General features: G+C 44.8%; 1 protein-coding gene across 3 annotated transcripts in view; it reads left to right on the top strand.

Annotated features, from left to right (window-relative positions):
- Positions 1–15,593, top strand: part of OCRL (OCRL inositol polyphosphate-5-phosphatase) — a 46,278-nt gene extending 30,685 nt beyond the window's left edge. For 2 of the 3 annotated variants that reach the window (XM_032474374.1, XM_032474373.1), the window contains exons 18-24: positions 78–313; positions 7,444–7,467; positions 10,247–10,363; positions 11,237–11,321; positions 11,893–12,020; positions 12,824–12,935; positions 13,149–15,593. In XM_032474374.1, coding sequence (XP_032330265.1) covers positions 78–313; positions 7,444–7,467; positions 10,247–10,363; positions 11,237–11,321; positions 11,893–12,020; positions 12,824–12,935; positions 13,149–13,273 — 827 coding nt within the window. In that variant the 3' untranslated portion in view covers positions 13,274–15,593. The remainder of the gene's footprint in view (positions 1–77; positions 314–7,443; positions 7,468–10,246; positions 10,364–11,236; positions 11,322–11,892; positions 12,021–12,823; positions 12,936–13,148) is intronic. The other variant, XM_032474375.1, reaches the window with a different exon arrangement.
- Positions 15,594–17,906: the final 2,313 nt, after the last annotated feature.

Here is a 17,906-nt window from a genome sequence, read left to right as displayed (position 1 = left end):
TCTTCTGTGGGTTCTCGTCCCCTTTTTGCTTTTCCACTGGAAGTTTCTGGTACCATGTGGCATCTCTTACATTTCAGATGAGACCGTGGACATCTCCCTTGATGTGTATGTCAGCAAAGACTCTGTGACCATCCTGAACTCAGGGGAAGATAAGATTGAAGATATCCTTGTCCTTCACCTGGATCGAGGCAAAGATTACTTCTTGACCATCAGTGGAAATTACCTCCCAAGTTGTTTTGGTACATCCTTAGAGGCTTTGTGCCGCATGAAAAGGCCAATCCGAGAAGTTCCTGTTACCAAACTCATAGACTTGGTAAGAGCATGCTAAGACATGAATCTCCTTTAGGACAGAATTTTCGCAGTACTTAAGTGCCGTCCTCCTTGTCTCTGTGCTTTCTCTTTTGTCAGGGCTAGGGGAGGGGATGGATGGCAAGTGATAAATAAGAATAAGAATGTCACTTTACTCTAGCACGCCTTTCACTGGATTAAGCCTAAAAAGAAAGAGGAGAGGGTAATCTGTAATTGGCTCTTGTCAGGAATATAATATAATAATACGAAGTTCACTGAATTAGATTACAGCCTCCCTTTTCAAAAAGATAATGCTTACTTGTTACTCTCCTCATACTTTCAAGTCATTTTTGTATAAATTAGCATGTAGGTGAGGTCCAGGAAGTGGAGCAGGGCGGTGTTATCCTCATTAAGCGTATGAGAAAACTGAGGCACAGAGAAAATAACTTGCCCAAAGTGGAATACGTTAGTTATGAATCTGTCACCCAGATTTTCTGACTCCCAGTCCAGAGCTCCTCACAGCATCATCCTGCCTAATCCAAGTCAAACTTGGCTGCTTCTTGGAGCCTAGACCATAAGTGAACCTCAGAGTACCTGTCCCAGGACCCCCAGGGGTCCTTACACAAGCACAGGCCCCTCCACCACTCACCTCTGGCAACAGAATCAGAATCCCAGGTCGTGAGACCTGGGGATCTGCATTTTATCAGCATTCCAGATGATTATAATGTGCATTGAAGTTTGATACAAGTTTAATGTGACTCCCTTAAGAAAAGAAAGGAAGAGGATTTCCCTTCCCCAGCACCAAGCTATAATATCAATGTTCTTGTGGAGGAAATGCTTCGTATCTTCAGGAATGTAAATTTATTTAGTAATAAATTCATCCTATGAAGAACCTTTCTTCTAAAAGAAAATATTATCGGTTTTGTGTGCAGACCCCTTTGGGCTATCAAAGTATATTCTTGGCCTTTTACCAAATAAACTTAGCTGACGTGACAGCCCTGTGTTATCATCCCCGTTAGCATTGACGTTGGTCCTTTCAGCCTAGCCGAGCGGTGATGGTGTCATCTTGCGGGGAGGGCTAGACCGGCAGGCAGGCTGCTGGCTTGTCGGAGTGTGATCTGTTCTGTTGCCATGGAATTGTTTTAGCGATGACTCAGATGGCAGATTAAAACCCTTGAGTTCAGTCCCAGCATTCTTTCTTGGAATTATGACTGAGCATATTACCTCTGGTTGAGAGGACCAATTTCTTCAGAAATTCATATCCTGACATTCTGTTATTTTTCATGACACTTATTTTTCCTTCTACCACCATATTCCAATCTTTTAAATTTACTATTTCACCTTTTAGAATATTTTCTAAATGAAGTTGTTTTCCCCTTCCCTCCATCCCAAGCATAATTTCCCAACTTTCCGTTTCCCGACTTTCATTATGAAAATGGCAGATGTGCAGAAGAATTGAGAGAACAGTACGTCAACACCCACATGCCTTACACACATATACAAACGTATACTTTTTTTTTTTGCTGTGCCATTTGAAATTAAGTGGTGATGTGTCACTCCACCAGTGAACACTTCGACCTGCCTCTCTTAAGAAGAAGTATCATTTCTATGTAAGCACAGTGCCATTATTGACACCTAAGAAAACTAGTCCGTCGGTATTGAGATTTCACCAGTCATCCCAGTCATTTCTTTTATAGCTTTTTTAAAGCCAAGATCCAATCTGGATTCATGCAGTACATTTGGTGAGGTCTCTGCAGTCTCTTTTAGAGAACAGTTGTCTCATTTTTTTCCTTTAATGACATTGAGTTTTAAAAAGTCCAGGACAATTGTCCTGTCAAGGATCCACCATTTCCTAAATTTGTCTGATTATTTCCTCTTGGTACTTTTTAAACCTATCTTTTTGTGATTCCTCCTCTCACCTTGTTTACTATAAACTGGAACCTCTTGGTAAGAGTTGGCAGAAGCATTATACTACCCTTTACTGTAATTGTCCCATATTAACTAAAGTGACTGGAAGGAGGCTCAACCAGCATAAACTATTTTATTTTATTTAAAATATTATCAGGTAATTCAGCCACATTTGACCATGAATAGGAAGTAGCCAAAAATTTTAGTGGAGTTAGTGGCTCTGTAGGAAGCCCTTTTTCTTCTTTTTGTATACAAATGATTCAAAGTTTAAAAAAGTAGACCCCTGATCATTTTTTCATTACAGAATTGCTGAGTTGTTTTTAAATTGTATGTGTGTGGTCACCATTTATTCTGTTAAAGCTTCTATTTTGTAGGATTTAGAGTTCTGATTCTTTTCACAGCCCGTTGCACTTAGTTATTATTAAATTCCTGTATCTCATTGATGAGGAAATTATCCACATTAGTGCAGGGCAGTAAACAAGAGATTGAAGATTATCTGTACCCAGGTTGTAATACCTTCCCACTCTCTTTTGGCTTGATTTTGGCCTTCTCAAATGCTTTCTTAGGTTTGTTTGTTCATGCTTATTACAAGCCCCAAGATGATATTTCAGATCCCGTGAGACAATGCTGTTCATAATGGTACCTATTGTCCTCTTTTGTATTATTTACTGAAAAATTTGGATGAAACCAGAAATGAGTTCAGTGCCTGTGTTGACTGTCCATGTTCTGGTTCAGGAAGATTCTTGTGCTACATGCTCTTCCTCCCAAGTGCAGAGTGAAGTAACTGGCATAAGTCCTTTTCATTCTTCCTGCCCTGCTCAATGACAGTGACTGCCACGACTAGAACCGTTGGGATTAGCACAAGTGGCAAACAGAGGAGAATCTGTTTGTAATTATCTTTGTTCTTTTCCAGAATTTAAGATAGATTTTTCTGGTTTATTAACTGGCATATCAAGTAGCATATAATCATCAATATGTATTCATTGTACATTGTATACGAAGTATTATGGAGTTTATGTGGGTTCTTGTGATTTATTGGTGATGAAAGTTTACTTGTATGTACAATATGGCTAAATTCTAAATCAAGGTTAATGAGGAGTTTGGTTAGAGATAATCTAAACATTAACCATCTTTACTGGCTAATGTCCAGTGTGTTTGGTAACTCAATATTCTGGAAAGTCATTTAGAATAAGAATTTTGGCGCTTATAATTTATATTAACTATAGATTCCTTTCCTGTGCTGTTTACTCAAGCCCTTATATGCTATAAAAGCTTATTGATTGATCAGCTAATCTCTGTGAAAATTAATCTCAGAATCAGCCTGTTTTGGCTTTAGTGAATGTTTGATGCATATAGCATTAACATGACTAGAAATAAGTTCAGCACACAAGAATAAAGTGGGCTAGGAAAGTGATTTGGAGTTTCTCATAGAAGTATTTTAAGTCAAGTCCAAGTTTTTAAGAAATATGTATTAATATACTGGGTGAGCAGGCTCTTCCAGGCATGGGGACATCATGAATAAAGGTTAGAAGGTGAAAGTGAAAAGACCACATATGAAAAAGTGTAAGATTCCCCTGGGGAGAGTAAAGGAGAAGGATAAGGTGTGTGAAGCTGGAGAACTAGGATGGGAGCAGGGGATAGAGAGTCTTAAAGTCAACAGATGAGTTTATCCTGGAGCCAGAGGGCATCTAGAACCATCGGAAGTCTTTGATGAATAGTATGAGGTTGTAAGTTGGCACAGTTGGAGGAACATTCTGGTTTGCATGTAGACTGGACTAGTGGAGAGGTGACCAGGCTCGGACCCACCAGATCTAGTTAAAGGTTTGGCTTGTAAATACAGAGATGAAAAAAGTTGACAGGTGGATGAGGGAACAAGCTATATTTGCTTGGGGGCATGTTTATTAGGAGGTCAATATCAAAAATTTGAAATAACAGAAATAATTTGGTGAGTAATTTGTCCCCAGTCATTCCCTCCATTAGATGTTTACTTTGTCTTACTGATCTGACCACAATTTTCTTACCCTGTTAGGTGTATGGTTTCTGTTTCTTTTTACATTTCACATGAATGACCTCTAGGAAGGTCTAGAACTTCAGTATCTATTCAGTTTTCTATTTTTTGTTTTTAAATTTGAATCTGCCTCCAAATGATTCTTTTATACACTATTTTGGCTTCATTTACTACTGGGAGAACTCGCAGGGTGGCTGTTATGTGAAGAATGATTTGCAGCATATTCATAGGTGCCAGGATTGCCCTGCTGGAGAATCCTGAACTCTTGCCCTTTTGTAATGTGATGAACACGTAGCCTTTTGCAGAGAGTAGGGAAGTCAGTGGAACTAAATGATTAGTAGCAACCTCACGAGAATGCTCTTTATTAGTGGGGGCTAAGTGATATTTCTATTTTCAGAGTTGAACCTAGTGTTGAAATAAATATAATTTACATCTACTGTCTGCCTGGGGCCAGAGAAGTAACTCTCAGTGTAAATCTGCTGCCCCTTCCTTCACCAGTGTCAAAGTCCTTTTAATTCTTCATTCAGAGTTTTCTCTTGTATCCATTCATTTTTTTAAGATGCTGTTTTCCCATTATTAGTGAAGGTGCTTACTCTCCTGCTTGACCTACCTCGGCAGCCTTTTAACCGTTCCCTTCACCTCAATTTCCCTAGCCTTCTGTTTTTCCTCTTCAGGGCTCTCAGACTGATCTTTCTGTAGTAGAGCTTTGGGGCCTATCACTTCCTTGCTTAAAGGTAGACATGTGGCTCCCGCATGCCTGCTGAAGACATTCCAAATTGCTTTACCTGTCATTCATGGTCTCGCAAAGTCTGACTTCAGCGTACCTTTTTAGATTTATTTCCTGCTGTTTTTCTCAATATCCCTCCATGCTCCCCACGAACCAGATGACTAGCTTTTCCCTAGTCTCACCTTGTGATTTGCCTTCTCTCCACCTTTGTTTCTTTCTGCCCTTTTCCACTTGTAACATCCCCACCCCATCTCTACCCTTTAAAATCCTGTGACTCTTTTAAGGGCTAGTTAGGTCATGTCTCCATTGTGAAAAGTCCCCTGACAGCCCCAGTTGAAAGCCATCTCTCCTTCCTTTGAGCCCCTGTTTTTGTTTGTTTGTTTGTTTTAACCATTTATCAAGAACTCATATTGGTGAATTGGAGTACTACCAGGCCATAAATTCAGGGCCTCCTTACCTCAACTCAGTTGGAAACCCAAGTCAAGGACCACGTCTTTCCCTTCCATGTAGCCTCATTTTTCATACACCCTCAACCCCTCAAAGACATTTGGCCCAGTGCCTAGCACTGGTAGATGGTCACTGCTCAAAGGAAACCTTTTCGAGGGCTTGGTCTGACAGGTTAGTGTATAAGGACTCTGCCTGGTGTTACTCATCATATCATGTGGCGAGTATTCATGGAGGGGGAATAGAGAAGTTGGTCAGACAGGCAGATTCTCGACATGTTAGTAAGTAGTCCTAAATCTTAAAAAACTGAGTTAAATTAGATGTTTGGCACTTAGAATTAACTTTCATATTAAAAAGTGATTACAGTACTATAAATATTGTATACTTTATGAATCACCATTACTCTGATTATTTTTATTTCATTTTATATGTGGTATTTAAAAGTCTAGGTGAACCTACAAAAGCATGTTTAATTCATAATGTATCTAATAATACCAAAAAACCTACCCATCATACGTAACAGTTATTTAGGGGAAATGCATTCAGCATTACTACTTGGAATGTGAGGGAACACATCCTTCCCCACGTCCAGCCTCCTGCACTTCTCTGGTGGTGAGATCGGGATTTCTCCTTTTACTACCAGCCCGAGACGTAGGATTTATATTGACGCTCTTGGTGGCCCACGGCAGATTGGGAGATGCCAGTTGGGAGGTGTGGGGAGCTTTGAGAGACTCAGGCCTGCTGCTGGCATCCTGCACCACCACTGCCCCACCTGCCCTGGGTTTTAGGCTGCTTCCCTGTCCCTGTGGGGCAAAGGTTAGTATCCCTGTTTTAGAGATGAAGAAACTGAGGCTTTATGAAGTTTAGTAACTTGCCTGAGGTCCGTACGAAAGTAATAAGAGGTAGAATGAAGATTTGTCCCCAGGACTGTCTGACAGCAGCGTCTGTACTCTTTCCACTAATCATGCTGCCTTGTAACCGTCTTTACCTGCTCTGGAGTAGAATACATTCTCGCAGCTTTCCCCTGCCTCTCTGTCCAGGAAGCAGTTTATCCTTTTTGAGTTATCAAAAGGGAGCATAGTGGTAATGACTGGGGAATCAATCTGACCAGAGTTCTAATCCTGATTCTGCTGCTTAATACCTAATAGTGTGACTGCCGGCAAATAATTTCATCTCCCAGAGCCTCAGTTTCCTCATCTGTACAATGGGACTAATATCACCTTACTCACATGTGCAGCCTAAATGACATTGTGTAGGAGCCATTTGCACAGTTAATGCTACAGGGCAGATGCCCTCTAAGTGGTGGCAATTGTTATTGTTCTGTTGTTGTCATTGCGCTGTAATAATAACACAAAAGACAGAGACGATTAGAAAGGTACCTTGTTCCCTCTGCCCTGCTTCTCTTTTTTCTCTTACGCCCTATAGGAAAGCACAGTAAGGGATAATGATAAGTCTTATGGTTCACAAAGGTCTGAAATGAAATGAATTTGCATTTCAGAGAGACCTCCATTTCTGGGGACTCTAGGGACCCTTGAGGAGGGGAGTGGGATCAGGGAGATGGAAAGGAGTGTGGGATAGTGCTTAGGAGGCTAGCTAAGGTGAGAGGCGAGGCAGTGGACAGGAGAGAAGCCTACCATTGCCTCCCAAATGGCCACTGTTAGGCTCACAACCATGTTCTTCCATTGAAGTGGCCCTCAAGTGAGGCACATGCTGTGTAGCCGCAGGGCCTGCCTCTAAGCAGCACATGGAAAGGAAACATCAGTGGGCATTTGGCTGGGTCAGCTGGCAGCTGCCAAATGACACAAACATCTTAGGACTGCACATGTGTGTTTCTCGAGTGATAGTCTCAATAAACTGCATAAAAATTTAATATGCATAATAGAGAACTTTGCATATGTGTGTTCCATTTGCAACAATCATGACTTATTTGAAGAATTTAAAGCTGTTTAAAGTGTATGTATCTAGTAAGCTAGTGCATTCTAATAATACTGATCTATTTCTAATTCTGTAAATTAATTCTAATCATTTTCTATCTGTCAATGACTTTCTTTTCCTGCTCTGCTCTCAGGAAGAAGACAGCTTCCTAGAAAAGGTATGCGTTTCCCTGTGCTTGATTCACACTTAACCATGGTCCCTGGAATTTCCCCCTAGGCTTTCCCATATCAGAGACCTCTGACTCCGTGAGAATCCCCCAAAGTCCTGCCAGCTGTCTTTAAGTGTGTCTGAAGTACAGGAAAGATATCTCCTGCACCAGTCCAGTCGTTGAGACCCAGTACGTAAAAGCAATAGGACTCAAGGTTCCAGATTTGTATTTTTGAAATGAGAAATGATTAAAGAGCTGTTTTGATGGATGTGAAAGCTCAGAAGATGAAGGCGAGTACGGCTCAGCTGTTTTCCATTTCCAATGATAGTAAAACCAGAAGTGAATTCCTGTTGCATTAAGAGTGATTTCAAATGCAACATTGTAAACTGACTATACTTCAATAAAAAAAGAGAGAGACCACAAAAAAAAAAAAAACACCAGAGTGATTTGGGAGTAGTGATAATAATAATTAATTACTGAAAGAATATATAGAAATATGGTCAAGAAATAGAGTGTAGACTAGAACCCCAATGAGATCATAAGGGGTCATGTGGTAGAGCCCCCGTCTTCATTTTCTCCATCCTAACAGATGAGACAACTAGGCCCAGGACAGTTGAAAAACTCGCTAAAGTCAAACTGCTCCTGACATCGGGAGAATGGGGCAGAGGGGACTGGAACCCGGGTCTCCTGGATACCTAGTGAAGGAACCAATGAAACCCTCCTCCTGTGGTGCTTTGCTGCCTCTCCATCTTCAGGCTGGAGGGTGCCTGGCTCCACACACAGCCATCCAGTTGGAAAACATTCTTAAAGCACTTTCACACAGTCTCTAACATGACCTCCCCATTTGGTGGAGTTTAATGCATTATGATGGAGGGGATGGCGTCCTGTTTTTGTGTTTAGTTATTAGCAGTGACGTTACAGTGTGAGCTTATCGGGCACTGAATGTGTCCCATTGCAAGAAGACAAAGTGTGCCTGGTTTCCCTTTGAATATTAGAGTTCAGGATCATTTGTGGACTTCTTAAAAATATTATTTCTTGTGCATAATCTTTCTCTAGACTTCAGAGACGCAAGTATGACATTTCATATCACACGAATTTGCAGATGCATAGTGGATGGTGTATATAACCTACCGGCATTTTATTAACCTTTTTAAACCACTGAGGATTGAGACGGCTCTGCTTCCTAGCCCTTCTCTGTTAATAGCAGGCCGTGTTCTGTCTTTTCATCCTAAACGGTGCCGTGTGTTGCCTCAGTACAGGAAAAGCGCTAATTGGATGTCAGACTTTTTTTAAGTACATGAATCAGTGCTGAATAATTTATATGTGGTAAGTTTGGAGGTGTCTGCTAAAGAATCTGTACATGTGTTGCATTTGGTCCAGCAGGTGAGCAGAGTGCACTGTGGACAGTGTTTTGGCTCAGGTATCGTGTGTATGCCTGGGTTTCATACTTGGAACCAGAAAGAAGTTAGTGAATGAACCACTGATAGATGTTCTGGGCGCTCTAGCGACTGTGAATATTACGTGATAGAATCCCATGGAAAGAGAGAAAGGAAGCAAAATTAATGCGAAGAAGATTTTAAATAGTAACCAACTATCGTGCTGCCTTCTCTTCCTTATTCCCTTAGAAAGGCAAGGCAGCTTTAAAAGGTCACCCATGCTTGTTGAAGAACAAAATGTTAAGAAGAGCCCTCTGCTCTAGTGAACACGGGCTCTGGAAGTAGTGAAATGCTTCTTTTCTTTCCCTCAAAGTAACATGGCTGAGGGTTATGGACAGAATTTACAGCATTTCCTAAGTGAACATACATAATTATATGACCTTAAGCTGGAGGTGTAGGAGGACGAAGATGCCAAAAACTGGTCACCAGGATTTTCTGAAGGCTGCCTTCAGATGTCCTTTAACCTACGTCACATATCTTTTTGATATCATTTATATTTGACTATATAAACATAAGATAATTGAGGTTATTCCCCAGATATTTTCAAGTTCAGATTTAGTTACTGCTGTAATTTATATCACTTCTGGGCTTTTCTCTGAGATTCTTTCAGGAGAATCTAACAGAGCAGAAAGTTAGGTGAAGGGAGTCAAAGCCCCAAGAAATCTCTGCTGAGCTATTACTCTAAAGAGTAACTTCTGCGCTCAGAGCCGAGACTTCTCATGGTATTTCCGGCTCTTGGTGTGCTGTATTCATTTAACTAGTTCCGGATCTTAAGGCTGGTGAGTTTTAGTGCCTTAAAATTAGACCTTTTTACCAAGCCTGAAATATTCATGAGTGTAGGTCTAATGTGGAGAATTGTCTTTAATTCCTGAGAACCAGAGAACCTCATTTAAATCAACAGTGAAAGCTCTGATTGAGGTAAGACCTGAAAGAGAAATAAGTTAAAAGTCAACAGAAACCTAACTAGGTGCTGCCCTCTCAAAGTGCTGTGCTCACAACTGTAATTTAATGGTCCGTGAGTCTCCGGCGATGTGTGGACTCTACCGTGACTGTATTGCCGGTTCTGTGTCACCCTTGAAAGGATTTACAGCACACTGTGCATCCACGTGATAAACGTAATAAACGCAAATGGAATGCTTAACGGTTAAGTGAAGCATCTAGAAAAGGAGATCGTTTAACCGTGGGAATCAGTCAGAGTGCCTTCTGACCAACAGTGTCCCCAGGGAGAAAAAAACGAAAAATCCTAAGAGATGAAGATCAGATTGTACCCACCTAAGCAGAATTTGGAGATTATATTACACACAGAAGTTTTTCCTGAGACCCCTTTGATCTCACCTCTTGTCATCTCTTAGGAGAAATCCCTTCTGCAGATGGTTCCCTTGGATGAAGGTGCCAGTGAGAGACCTCTTAAGGTCCCCAAGGAGATCTGGCTTCTGGTCGATCACTTATTCAGATACGCTTGTCACCAGGTGAGTGGGAGTTGCCCACCCTGCAGCTTTGGGAGGTGGGAGTCCAGCGGGAAATGATAATACCTTACATCTGTATATAGAGTGCTTTTAACTTTCCCAAGCTACTTCACTGTCACTTTGCCAGGGCAGGTGGAAGCATCCTGTTTACAGATGTGAGAGCTGCAGCGTGCAAGCTAGGGGGTTTATCTCAGACCACAGCACAAGCATAGTGGCGGAGCTGGGGCCCGAACTGAGCACACCTGTCTCCTGCCTACACACACCTTCGCTGCGCCGCTGAGCGCCTGGGCCCGTGCTGCCTGCTTTAGCTGTCATGTGGGCATTGCAGATGTCAAAGTCCAAAGCAAACTTCAAGCCCATTCCTTTAATTTAGTCCTGACTTTTAAATCCTACCTAAAATACCTGCTACCCTCAACCCAGTCCCCCCAAAAAAGAACAGTTTCTTGGGGCTAAATTGAAGGATAATGTTGTCTTACCTGCTGAGAAGTAATAGAATTTGAAAGCGAGGTTTGGTGCGGACATGCCATTTGCTCCCACCCTAGTGTTCTGCAGAGCAGGGTTTGAATGTGCTTCTCCTGTTACAACTCTGCCTGCTACCTGTCAGGAGGCTGGAAGTGGGTCTCCCGATCTAGCCGTTCAGTTCCCCGCCGAATCAGGTACAGGCTGAAACCTTTGAAGATAATTTTCTAGTTTGAAACAGTTTCACACGGATGAGATGATGAAGGGAAAAGGTGCCCTCACAGCTCCATTCCTCATCAAGACTATGCATACCAGCCTTCCCTCTGCTTCCCGCTGCCCTCCTGATCCCTGGGTGCTCGTCAGAACCCGAGGGCTGATTATCTTGCCTTCTTCCATTCATTGTGACCTCTTTGGTAGGAGGACCTGTTCCAAACCCCTGGAATGCAGGAGGAGCTGCAGCAGATCATTGATTGTCTGGACACCAGCATTCCCAAGACAATCCGTATCCTTTCCAACAAAGGCTTAGGAAGCTGGATGTGTACCTGCCCAAACTTCTTCCCACTTCCATTTGATTTTCATGTTTCCATCTTTATTTTCTTCGTAACTGTCTTTTATTATAAAGTAGTCATTGACTATACAGTTGTGTCTCAGTTCACCTCAGGAAGCTTCGACCCCTCTCTCTGTACCAGGCTCTTACTGAAAGGAATCAGAGGTGGGTAACAACGACGTTTACTGGGCATGGAACAGAGGACCCACCGCACTGGCACCATCCTAAAGACAGGGAGGAGGACGGGAAACATCGGTGACTAGTTTCCAGTGTGAACTGTCATTCCACAAGCCACGGTCCCTTGGCTCTCAAGTTGGGCCAAACCTCCCAAGAGGTTTTGATCAAGTCTATAACAACTCAGCTGCAGCATTCCTGGACCAGAAAGATGGCCAACCCCAATTCAGATCAGGGTACCCTGAATGAAAGGAAGGAAGCCGTCCCTGAAGGAGTTTGAGGAAGGGAGCAAATCGGGTCTAAGCATGACCTTTTTCCTGGAGCCTCTTTCCCTTGACAGAAGTCAATCCAGCTGGCAGTAATCACTCCGTGGCTGAGGCACTGCTCATTTTCCTGGAAGCCCTGCCAGAGCCCGTCATCTGTTACGAGCTGTATCAGCGATGCCTCGACTCTGCTCAGGATCCCCGGATCTGCCGACAGGTGAGTTTTGCTGCTCTGAGAATGGATTTGAGGCAGGTTCCCTCACAGAGAAAATCATTGATTTCACAGAGCCGAATGGGCAGCCAGCCATGTGGTAGGGTGGGTCTGGATCTGTTGTTCATGGCAGGACACCAGCATTAAGAGCTGGGACCCTTACATTTTAGTTGTGTTATTTCCTGTTGTATTTGCCACCCTTGTTCAGTTGGCCCCTCGAGTAGGGTGGCTACCTCTGCTCTGGGGTGAGATCAGTGAAGCTGATCGTACGTGGAATTCTGGCTGACGTTGCCAGGAAGGGTGGGTGACACTCGTGAGCCTTTCATTTTGTCTCCTTGCTGTTTGTTTTTAATCTTGAAATGACTTTGATGCACAGTAGCTGAGAATACCTCCAAATCAGACTAGTGAGTATCGGGAGGAGCCCCCATCGTGCTCAATGACATTGCAGAGAAAACCATTCAGCTGCTTGGCAGATACCACAGCTACCTGTCTGGGAAGATGGGAAAAGACCAGGTTAACACCGACCTGCTTGTGAAGTGGGCTGGGTGTGTCAATGTGTGGTAATCACATGGCCTCCTCATTGAGTGAACGGGGCCAAACGGTATGACAATCTCACCTTGGAAGTTATCATTTGACAGATATTGTGTTGATCTGGAGCAAATAAAGGAGGGTTGTGACAGATGAATGGGGTCCTGGAAGGGTTGGATTGGTTGGATTATAAGTTACCTGTAAGGCAGCTGTGAGTTCTTCTTACTCCCTACCTCCACGTCTTCTCCTCACTGCCCACCCCCCTTTTTTCAAAAAAACAGGTGATTTCCCAGCTTCCAGGGTGCCATAGAAATGTTTTTCGTTACTTGATGGCATTCCTTCGAGAACTCTTAAAATTCTCTGAATACAACAACGTCAACGCCAACATGATTGGTAAGGGTACTTCATAAGAATGGCCACGTAGGGGTGTTAGTCAGGACAGCGGTGGACGGGGTACCCAGTGTATTCCCTCCTTAATGTCCTGGTGTGTGGTAGTCACCTCCCTCCCACTGCCTGCATCCCCTGGCCCCCAACCCCCACCCCTCAGGCTTTGCTTAGGTTGTGTCTGACCAAGGGTTTTCCCCTTTTCTTTCTCTGGCCGTCTAGCTACACTCTTCACTAGTCTCCTCCTGAGGCCTCCACCCAACCTTATGGCAAGACAGACTCCAAGCGACCGCCAGCGTGCTACCCAGTTCCTGCTGTGTTTTCTGCTTGGGAGCGATGAAGACTAACAATAAGCCTTTGTCTCTTACTACTCTCCGAGATTCTAGAGGCGGAAGATCTTGGGCACCAAGTATTCCATAGTGGTTGGAAAAGTCATGCCACAGGAAGGGTCTGCTGCAGAATTTCGAGGCTGTTGGCATGAAAAAGTTGTTTCTAGTGCGAAAGGAAGAGAGTTTCCTAATCCCTCCCTTAACCGTACCCTACACAGCAAGATACTTTTAGACTTATATTGCCAAGCCAAAGTTACCATATTTTGGTGTTTTTGTGTTCTCTCTTTCTAAGGCGAAGAGCTCTGTATTGACACATCTGGGGATGAGTGTGTTGCCCTCCTGGCCAGCCGTCCTGACTGCCCTCAGCACCCTAGGCCTAGATTCTGAGCTGTCCCCGTTCTAGGCCTACAAGCACTACTTGCTGTCGCTCAGACTTGTCTGTAGTCCTGCGTCTGATGCACTTTGGCCCCACCCCGCTCCGATCACCCCTTTGCACGCTACTTTGCTAATACTATCATGTCAAAGGGAGTCTGGGTGAGGCTAGTGACTCCTTGTGTCCCCAGCAGTGAGTTAACCATCTGTATGTGGTCGGTACATGGATTTGTGTGTTGCTACTACAGTGGCATCTGTATATTTCTGTAACATTGGCCTTTTATGGATCTGCGATGGGTGGAACCATATTCTCTTGGCTTAGGCCACACTTGGTAGCAGAACATTCGGGACTATTAGAGATGATATCCCATTGATGTGAGAGGCTCACAGTCAGAGTGGAAGCACTATGAGTATGGCAGGAGTGAGAATATTCATGTTTGACAGGTCCTGCTTCCTACCATCCCTTTCTGTTCTTACTCAAATGTTACACAAGAACCAATCCTGGGTGTCTGGGGAACCCACCCCCCGCTTAGAACTCCACCTCCGGGGCGGCGCTTGTACCACAGTCAGACAGGGAGTCGGTCCCTCAAGTGTGCCTCTCTAAATGCTGCTCCTTCCCCCAGCAAGGGTACGAGGGTCACCCTGAGAACCCCCTCTCTGGTCTCCGGAAGTACCAGGGGGCAGATGTCACCCCCTCCCTCATCAGGACCCACTCTGGGCTCTATAGCCAGCTCCCCTTGGCTCCCAGACACCCTACCCAGTGCAGTGAAAAGGAGACTGCAGTGGGACGAGCCAAGCACCTTTCTCTCCCGCCCTAGACAACCCTCTGAGCTTGTCATTTACTCAAGCTCCTGTGGGGCAGCCCTCTTTTTAAAAATTCATCTCTGTTGGCTGGGAAACCAGCCACCAGCCAATGATTGCAAAACTGCTTGATGCAGTTGGCTTCCTCCTGGTTTTCTTTCATCAAAACCGCCCTGAGTTGGCTCATTCTTACATGTTAACATTAAATCCAAGGAGCCCCATGGATAGGCTCTCTATGCAGTCTTGGGCATTGACTCCTGACTCTTCTAGAGCATCGAGGGAGAGAGCCAGGGAAACACCACCACTGAGTAACCAGTTCTCCAATTCCCCCATCTCTTATGCATTGAGCTCTTTGGGGGTAAGAAAAGATATGTATCCTGTGATATTCTGGTCAAATCCTTTCCTGTTTGGGAGTTATGGAAGTAGGAGTCAAGTTATTGGTGCCAAATAGCTGCCGATGTAATACGTCGGGGGCAGGAGGCTGAGCTTAGTTAATGGCAGACTGAGAAGAACACTTTTGTCGTCTCCACTAGGCTGGAAAGGGATCACAGGAGAGGCCGATGATAGAAGCTGGGCAAGTCTGTAACACAGACACAGGGAAATGCCTGTCCTGGACACATTTTCCAGTCTGTTGCCACCTGGGAGCTTAGTGGGGGCTGTGGGCAGCACCCTAGCTCGCTCTTCTTAAGGCAGGTGCACTCGGTTGGTTTGCTGCCTCAACCTCTTTTCCAGCTCTGGTCCTGAGATGTACAGAGGGTTGAGGGTTTTAGACAATCTCTAGGGGAGGGAGACAAGAAATAGAGTGGACATATGAAATCTGCTTCCCTCCTATGCCTCCTCCAGCACCCCAACCTCTAAGTCCTGAGTACCTCTGATGTACCATTTCATAGCTCCTCTGAAGGCAGGAGTTCAGCTCCAACTGGTAGGGAAGGACTCTGCATCTGTCATTTTAGGGAAGAATGGTTCAGCCCCATGTGGTGATGTGGCGTCAGTCTCCCTTTCACTGTTTCCTGATTCTTTTTCTGTAATTGTTTGTTATATTTCCCCAAAATGTCTTGGTCACTAAGCAGAGCTGCTAGTGGGATTCTGTATTTCGTGTCATCTTTTTTTTATTATAATTTATTGCAGATTTTTTTCTGAATAAATATATGTTGTGTGAAAACTCAAAGTGTGACTGATCCTAGGAAGAACCTAGGAGTGGGCTTGTGTAACGGGGACCCACTTGACTGCCGCGGTCCCCACAGCTCCGCCTATGCTGTCTTGTCCTGCCTCACAGGGAACTGTCAGAAGAATTTCAGTATTTTGCCCTTGGAGAGGAGTAGCCACATGTTTTCAAAGGCTAATAAACAAGTCCCAAGGCTTTTGGAGGCCAGCCAAGGATCCTTATTTTAGCCCTGGGGATTCAGACAAGAAAATAACACTGTTAGGAGAAAAGATGTTGATTCTTAATGCACATAAATGTCACACTGGGTCAGATCCATGATCGCTGCAGCCCTAGAAATCTGACAGACTCTGCTGGACACATTTCGGGAGAACCCAGTCGCCCCTGCCAACACAGCCTCAATGCTAGCCTTGCCTCCCAAAGAATGTTTTCACGTCATTCATTTTGCAACTTTTGAAAAATCAGTTTTGAATTTGTATTACCTCTTGGGGTGACAAAGTCCGTGAATTTAGTACATTTGGGGGGCTCTCATCTGAACTCTAACGCTTTAAGAGGAAACCCCTCATTTCGGCATGGTGCCTCTGCTCCCCTGCCGGCCTCTAGTCTGAATTTGGGCGTTCTAATCCCTTTCCCTTTGAGATGGATGAGGCCTCGGCTGGAGGGTTCTTCCCATCCGGGGCCCTCTTCCAGTTCCCTCTGACTGTGAGCTTGACCCTGATGCATGTGCTGATTCAGTGTTGTCGTGAGCCGTTTTTCTAGCCCCACCCAAAGCCTTGGCAGAGGAAGGTATTTCCTTTTGCGCCTGATTCCCCGCAGTGGACGAGACCGATGGCAACCGTGTTTACACAGCAGCAGGCAGCGTGACAGAGCGGCCTCAGCCCCCTTCCTTGAGGTTAGAAACTGTCCCCCGCTGCTGTAACAGGACAACCCTGAGGGCCTTCGTGGCCGCAGGACAAGTTGGAGACCTGGCTCTTGGTGTAGGCTAGTCATCTGAAGCCACACACCGCCACAGCGACACCATCGTACAGTGTTAGGGAGAGAACTGGAGTGGTGCTCTAATCCAATCCCATTGTTCTGATGCACAGAGTTGGGCTCAGAGGGAACAATGAGTGACTTAATGTCACTCGGGTTAGTGATACGGCATGGCACAGTGGAGAAAAGAGCTTAAGCTTTGCCGTTAGACCTAGTTTGTTTTTCCAACTTTTTATTACAAAATTTTGAAAGAAAGATACAGCAAACACCCTATACCCTTAACCTGAGCTCACCAACTGTTAACATTTTGCCACAACTGCCTTATGTCAGAGAGGCCTGGTTTTAGATCTAGGTTCTGCCACCGCCTCCTTGTGTGTGATCTGGGACTGGCTAACCTCTAGTCTCCTGGCCTACAAAGTGGAGTGGGCATAGCGCTGATCGTATATGACAACTACGTCAGTCTCATCACTGCCGTCTTAAAAACCCTTCAGTGACTTCCCAGTGCATTCAAGAAGAAAATCCAGGCTTCCCCAGGTCCTGCATTATTAAATGAGAAAGAAACGAAGTGGGGCGCATGGGACCTGACGCATCGTGTAGATGTTAACCTGTCCCTGCCCCCTGACACCCTGCTGTCCACCATACAGTATGGCGTGGTCTTGGCCACACTGCCGAAGGCTTTACGGCTCCCATCTGATGTTAGCAACCTCATCAGTCAGGTAAAATCAGACCCCGTGCTCAGCCTGCTCCACCGCCCTCCTTCCCCCAACCACAGACACCGTCGCACCACTTTCCATACTTCTATATTTCAGAGTTTGGCCACAAATCATTTTGGGAGTAGCGGGGGAAGTGTAAATTAAAGGATGAATAATGAGGTGCCAACACCAGCAGGTGACACCCGGCTGCAGTCGAACCTTGAGCCTCAAGAACCCTGTCAGCCTCCTTTTGCTCATTCCTACGCCCTAGTCCTCCTTTTTCTGCCTGCTCCACAGATAAATCCCCCCTCCAGTTGCCACCTTCACTGCTCCTCACCTGAATTGATTCTTTCCCAACCAGTGCTGCCTCTGCCTTGCCTCTGTGCTGTGGAAGCTGCTCCCGTGCCCGGTTCCCTTGGAGGAGACGAGGGCCTTGCCTGTTCCTTGCTCACACTTCAAAGCCGTGGTCCTGTGCCCCATCTTCAGTTCAGATGAGTGCTTCTCAGCCTTGGTACTGATTAGAATCATCTGGAGCGCGTTTCTCAACGTGTTGGCCCCAAACCGGCATTACCTGAAAACCAGTCATAATCACTGTTTCTTGGGGGGAGGGTATAGCTAAGTGGTAGCGAGCATGCTTAGCATGCATGAAATC

Source organism: Camelus ferus, chromosome X, assembly GCF_009834535.1.
Source record: "Camelus ferus isolate YT-003-E chromosome X, BCGSAC_Cfer_1.0, whole genome shotgun sequence".
Lineage (NCBI taxonomy): Eukaryota > Metazoa > Chordata > Mammalia > Artiodactyla > Camelidae > Camelus > Camelus ferus.
This window is presented reverse-complemented; position numbering and strand designations above follow the sequence as displayed.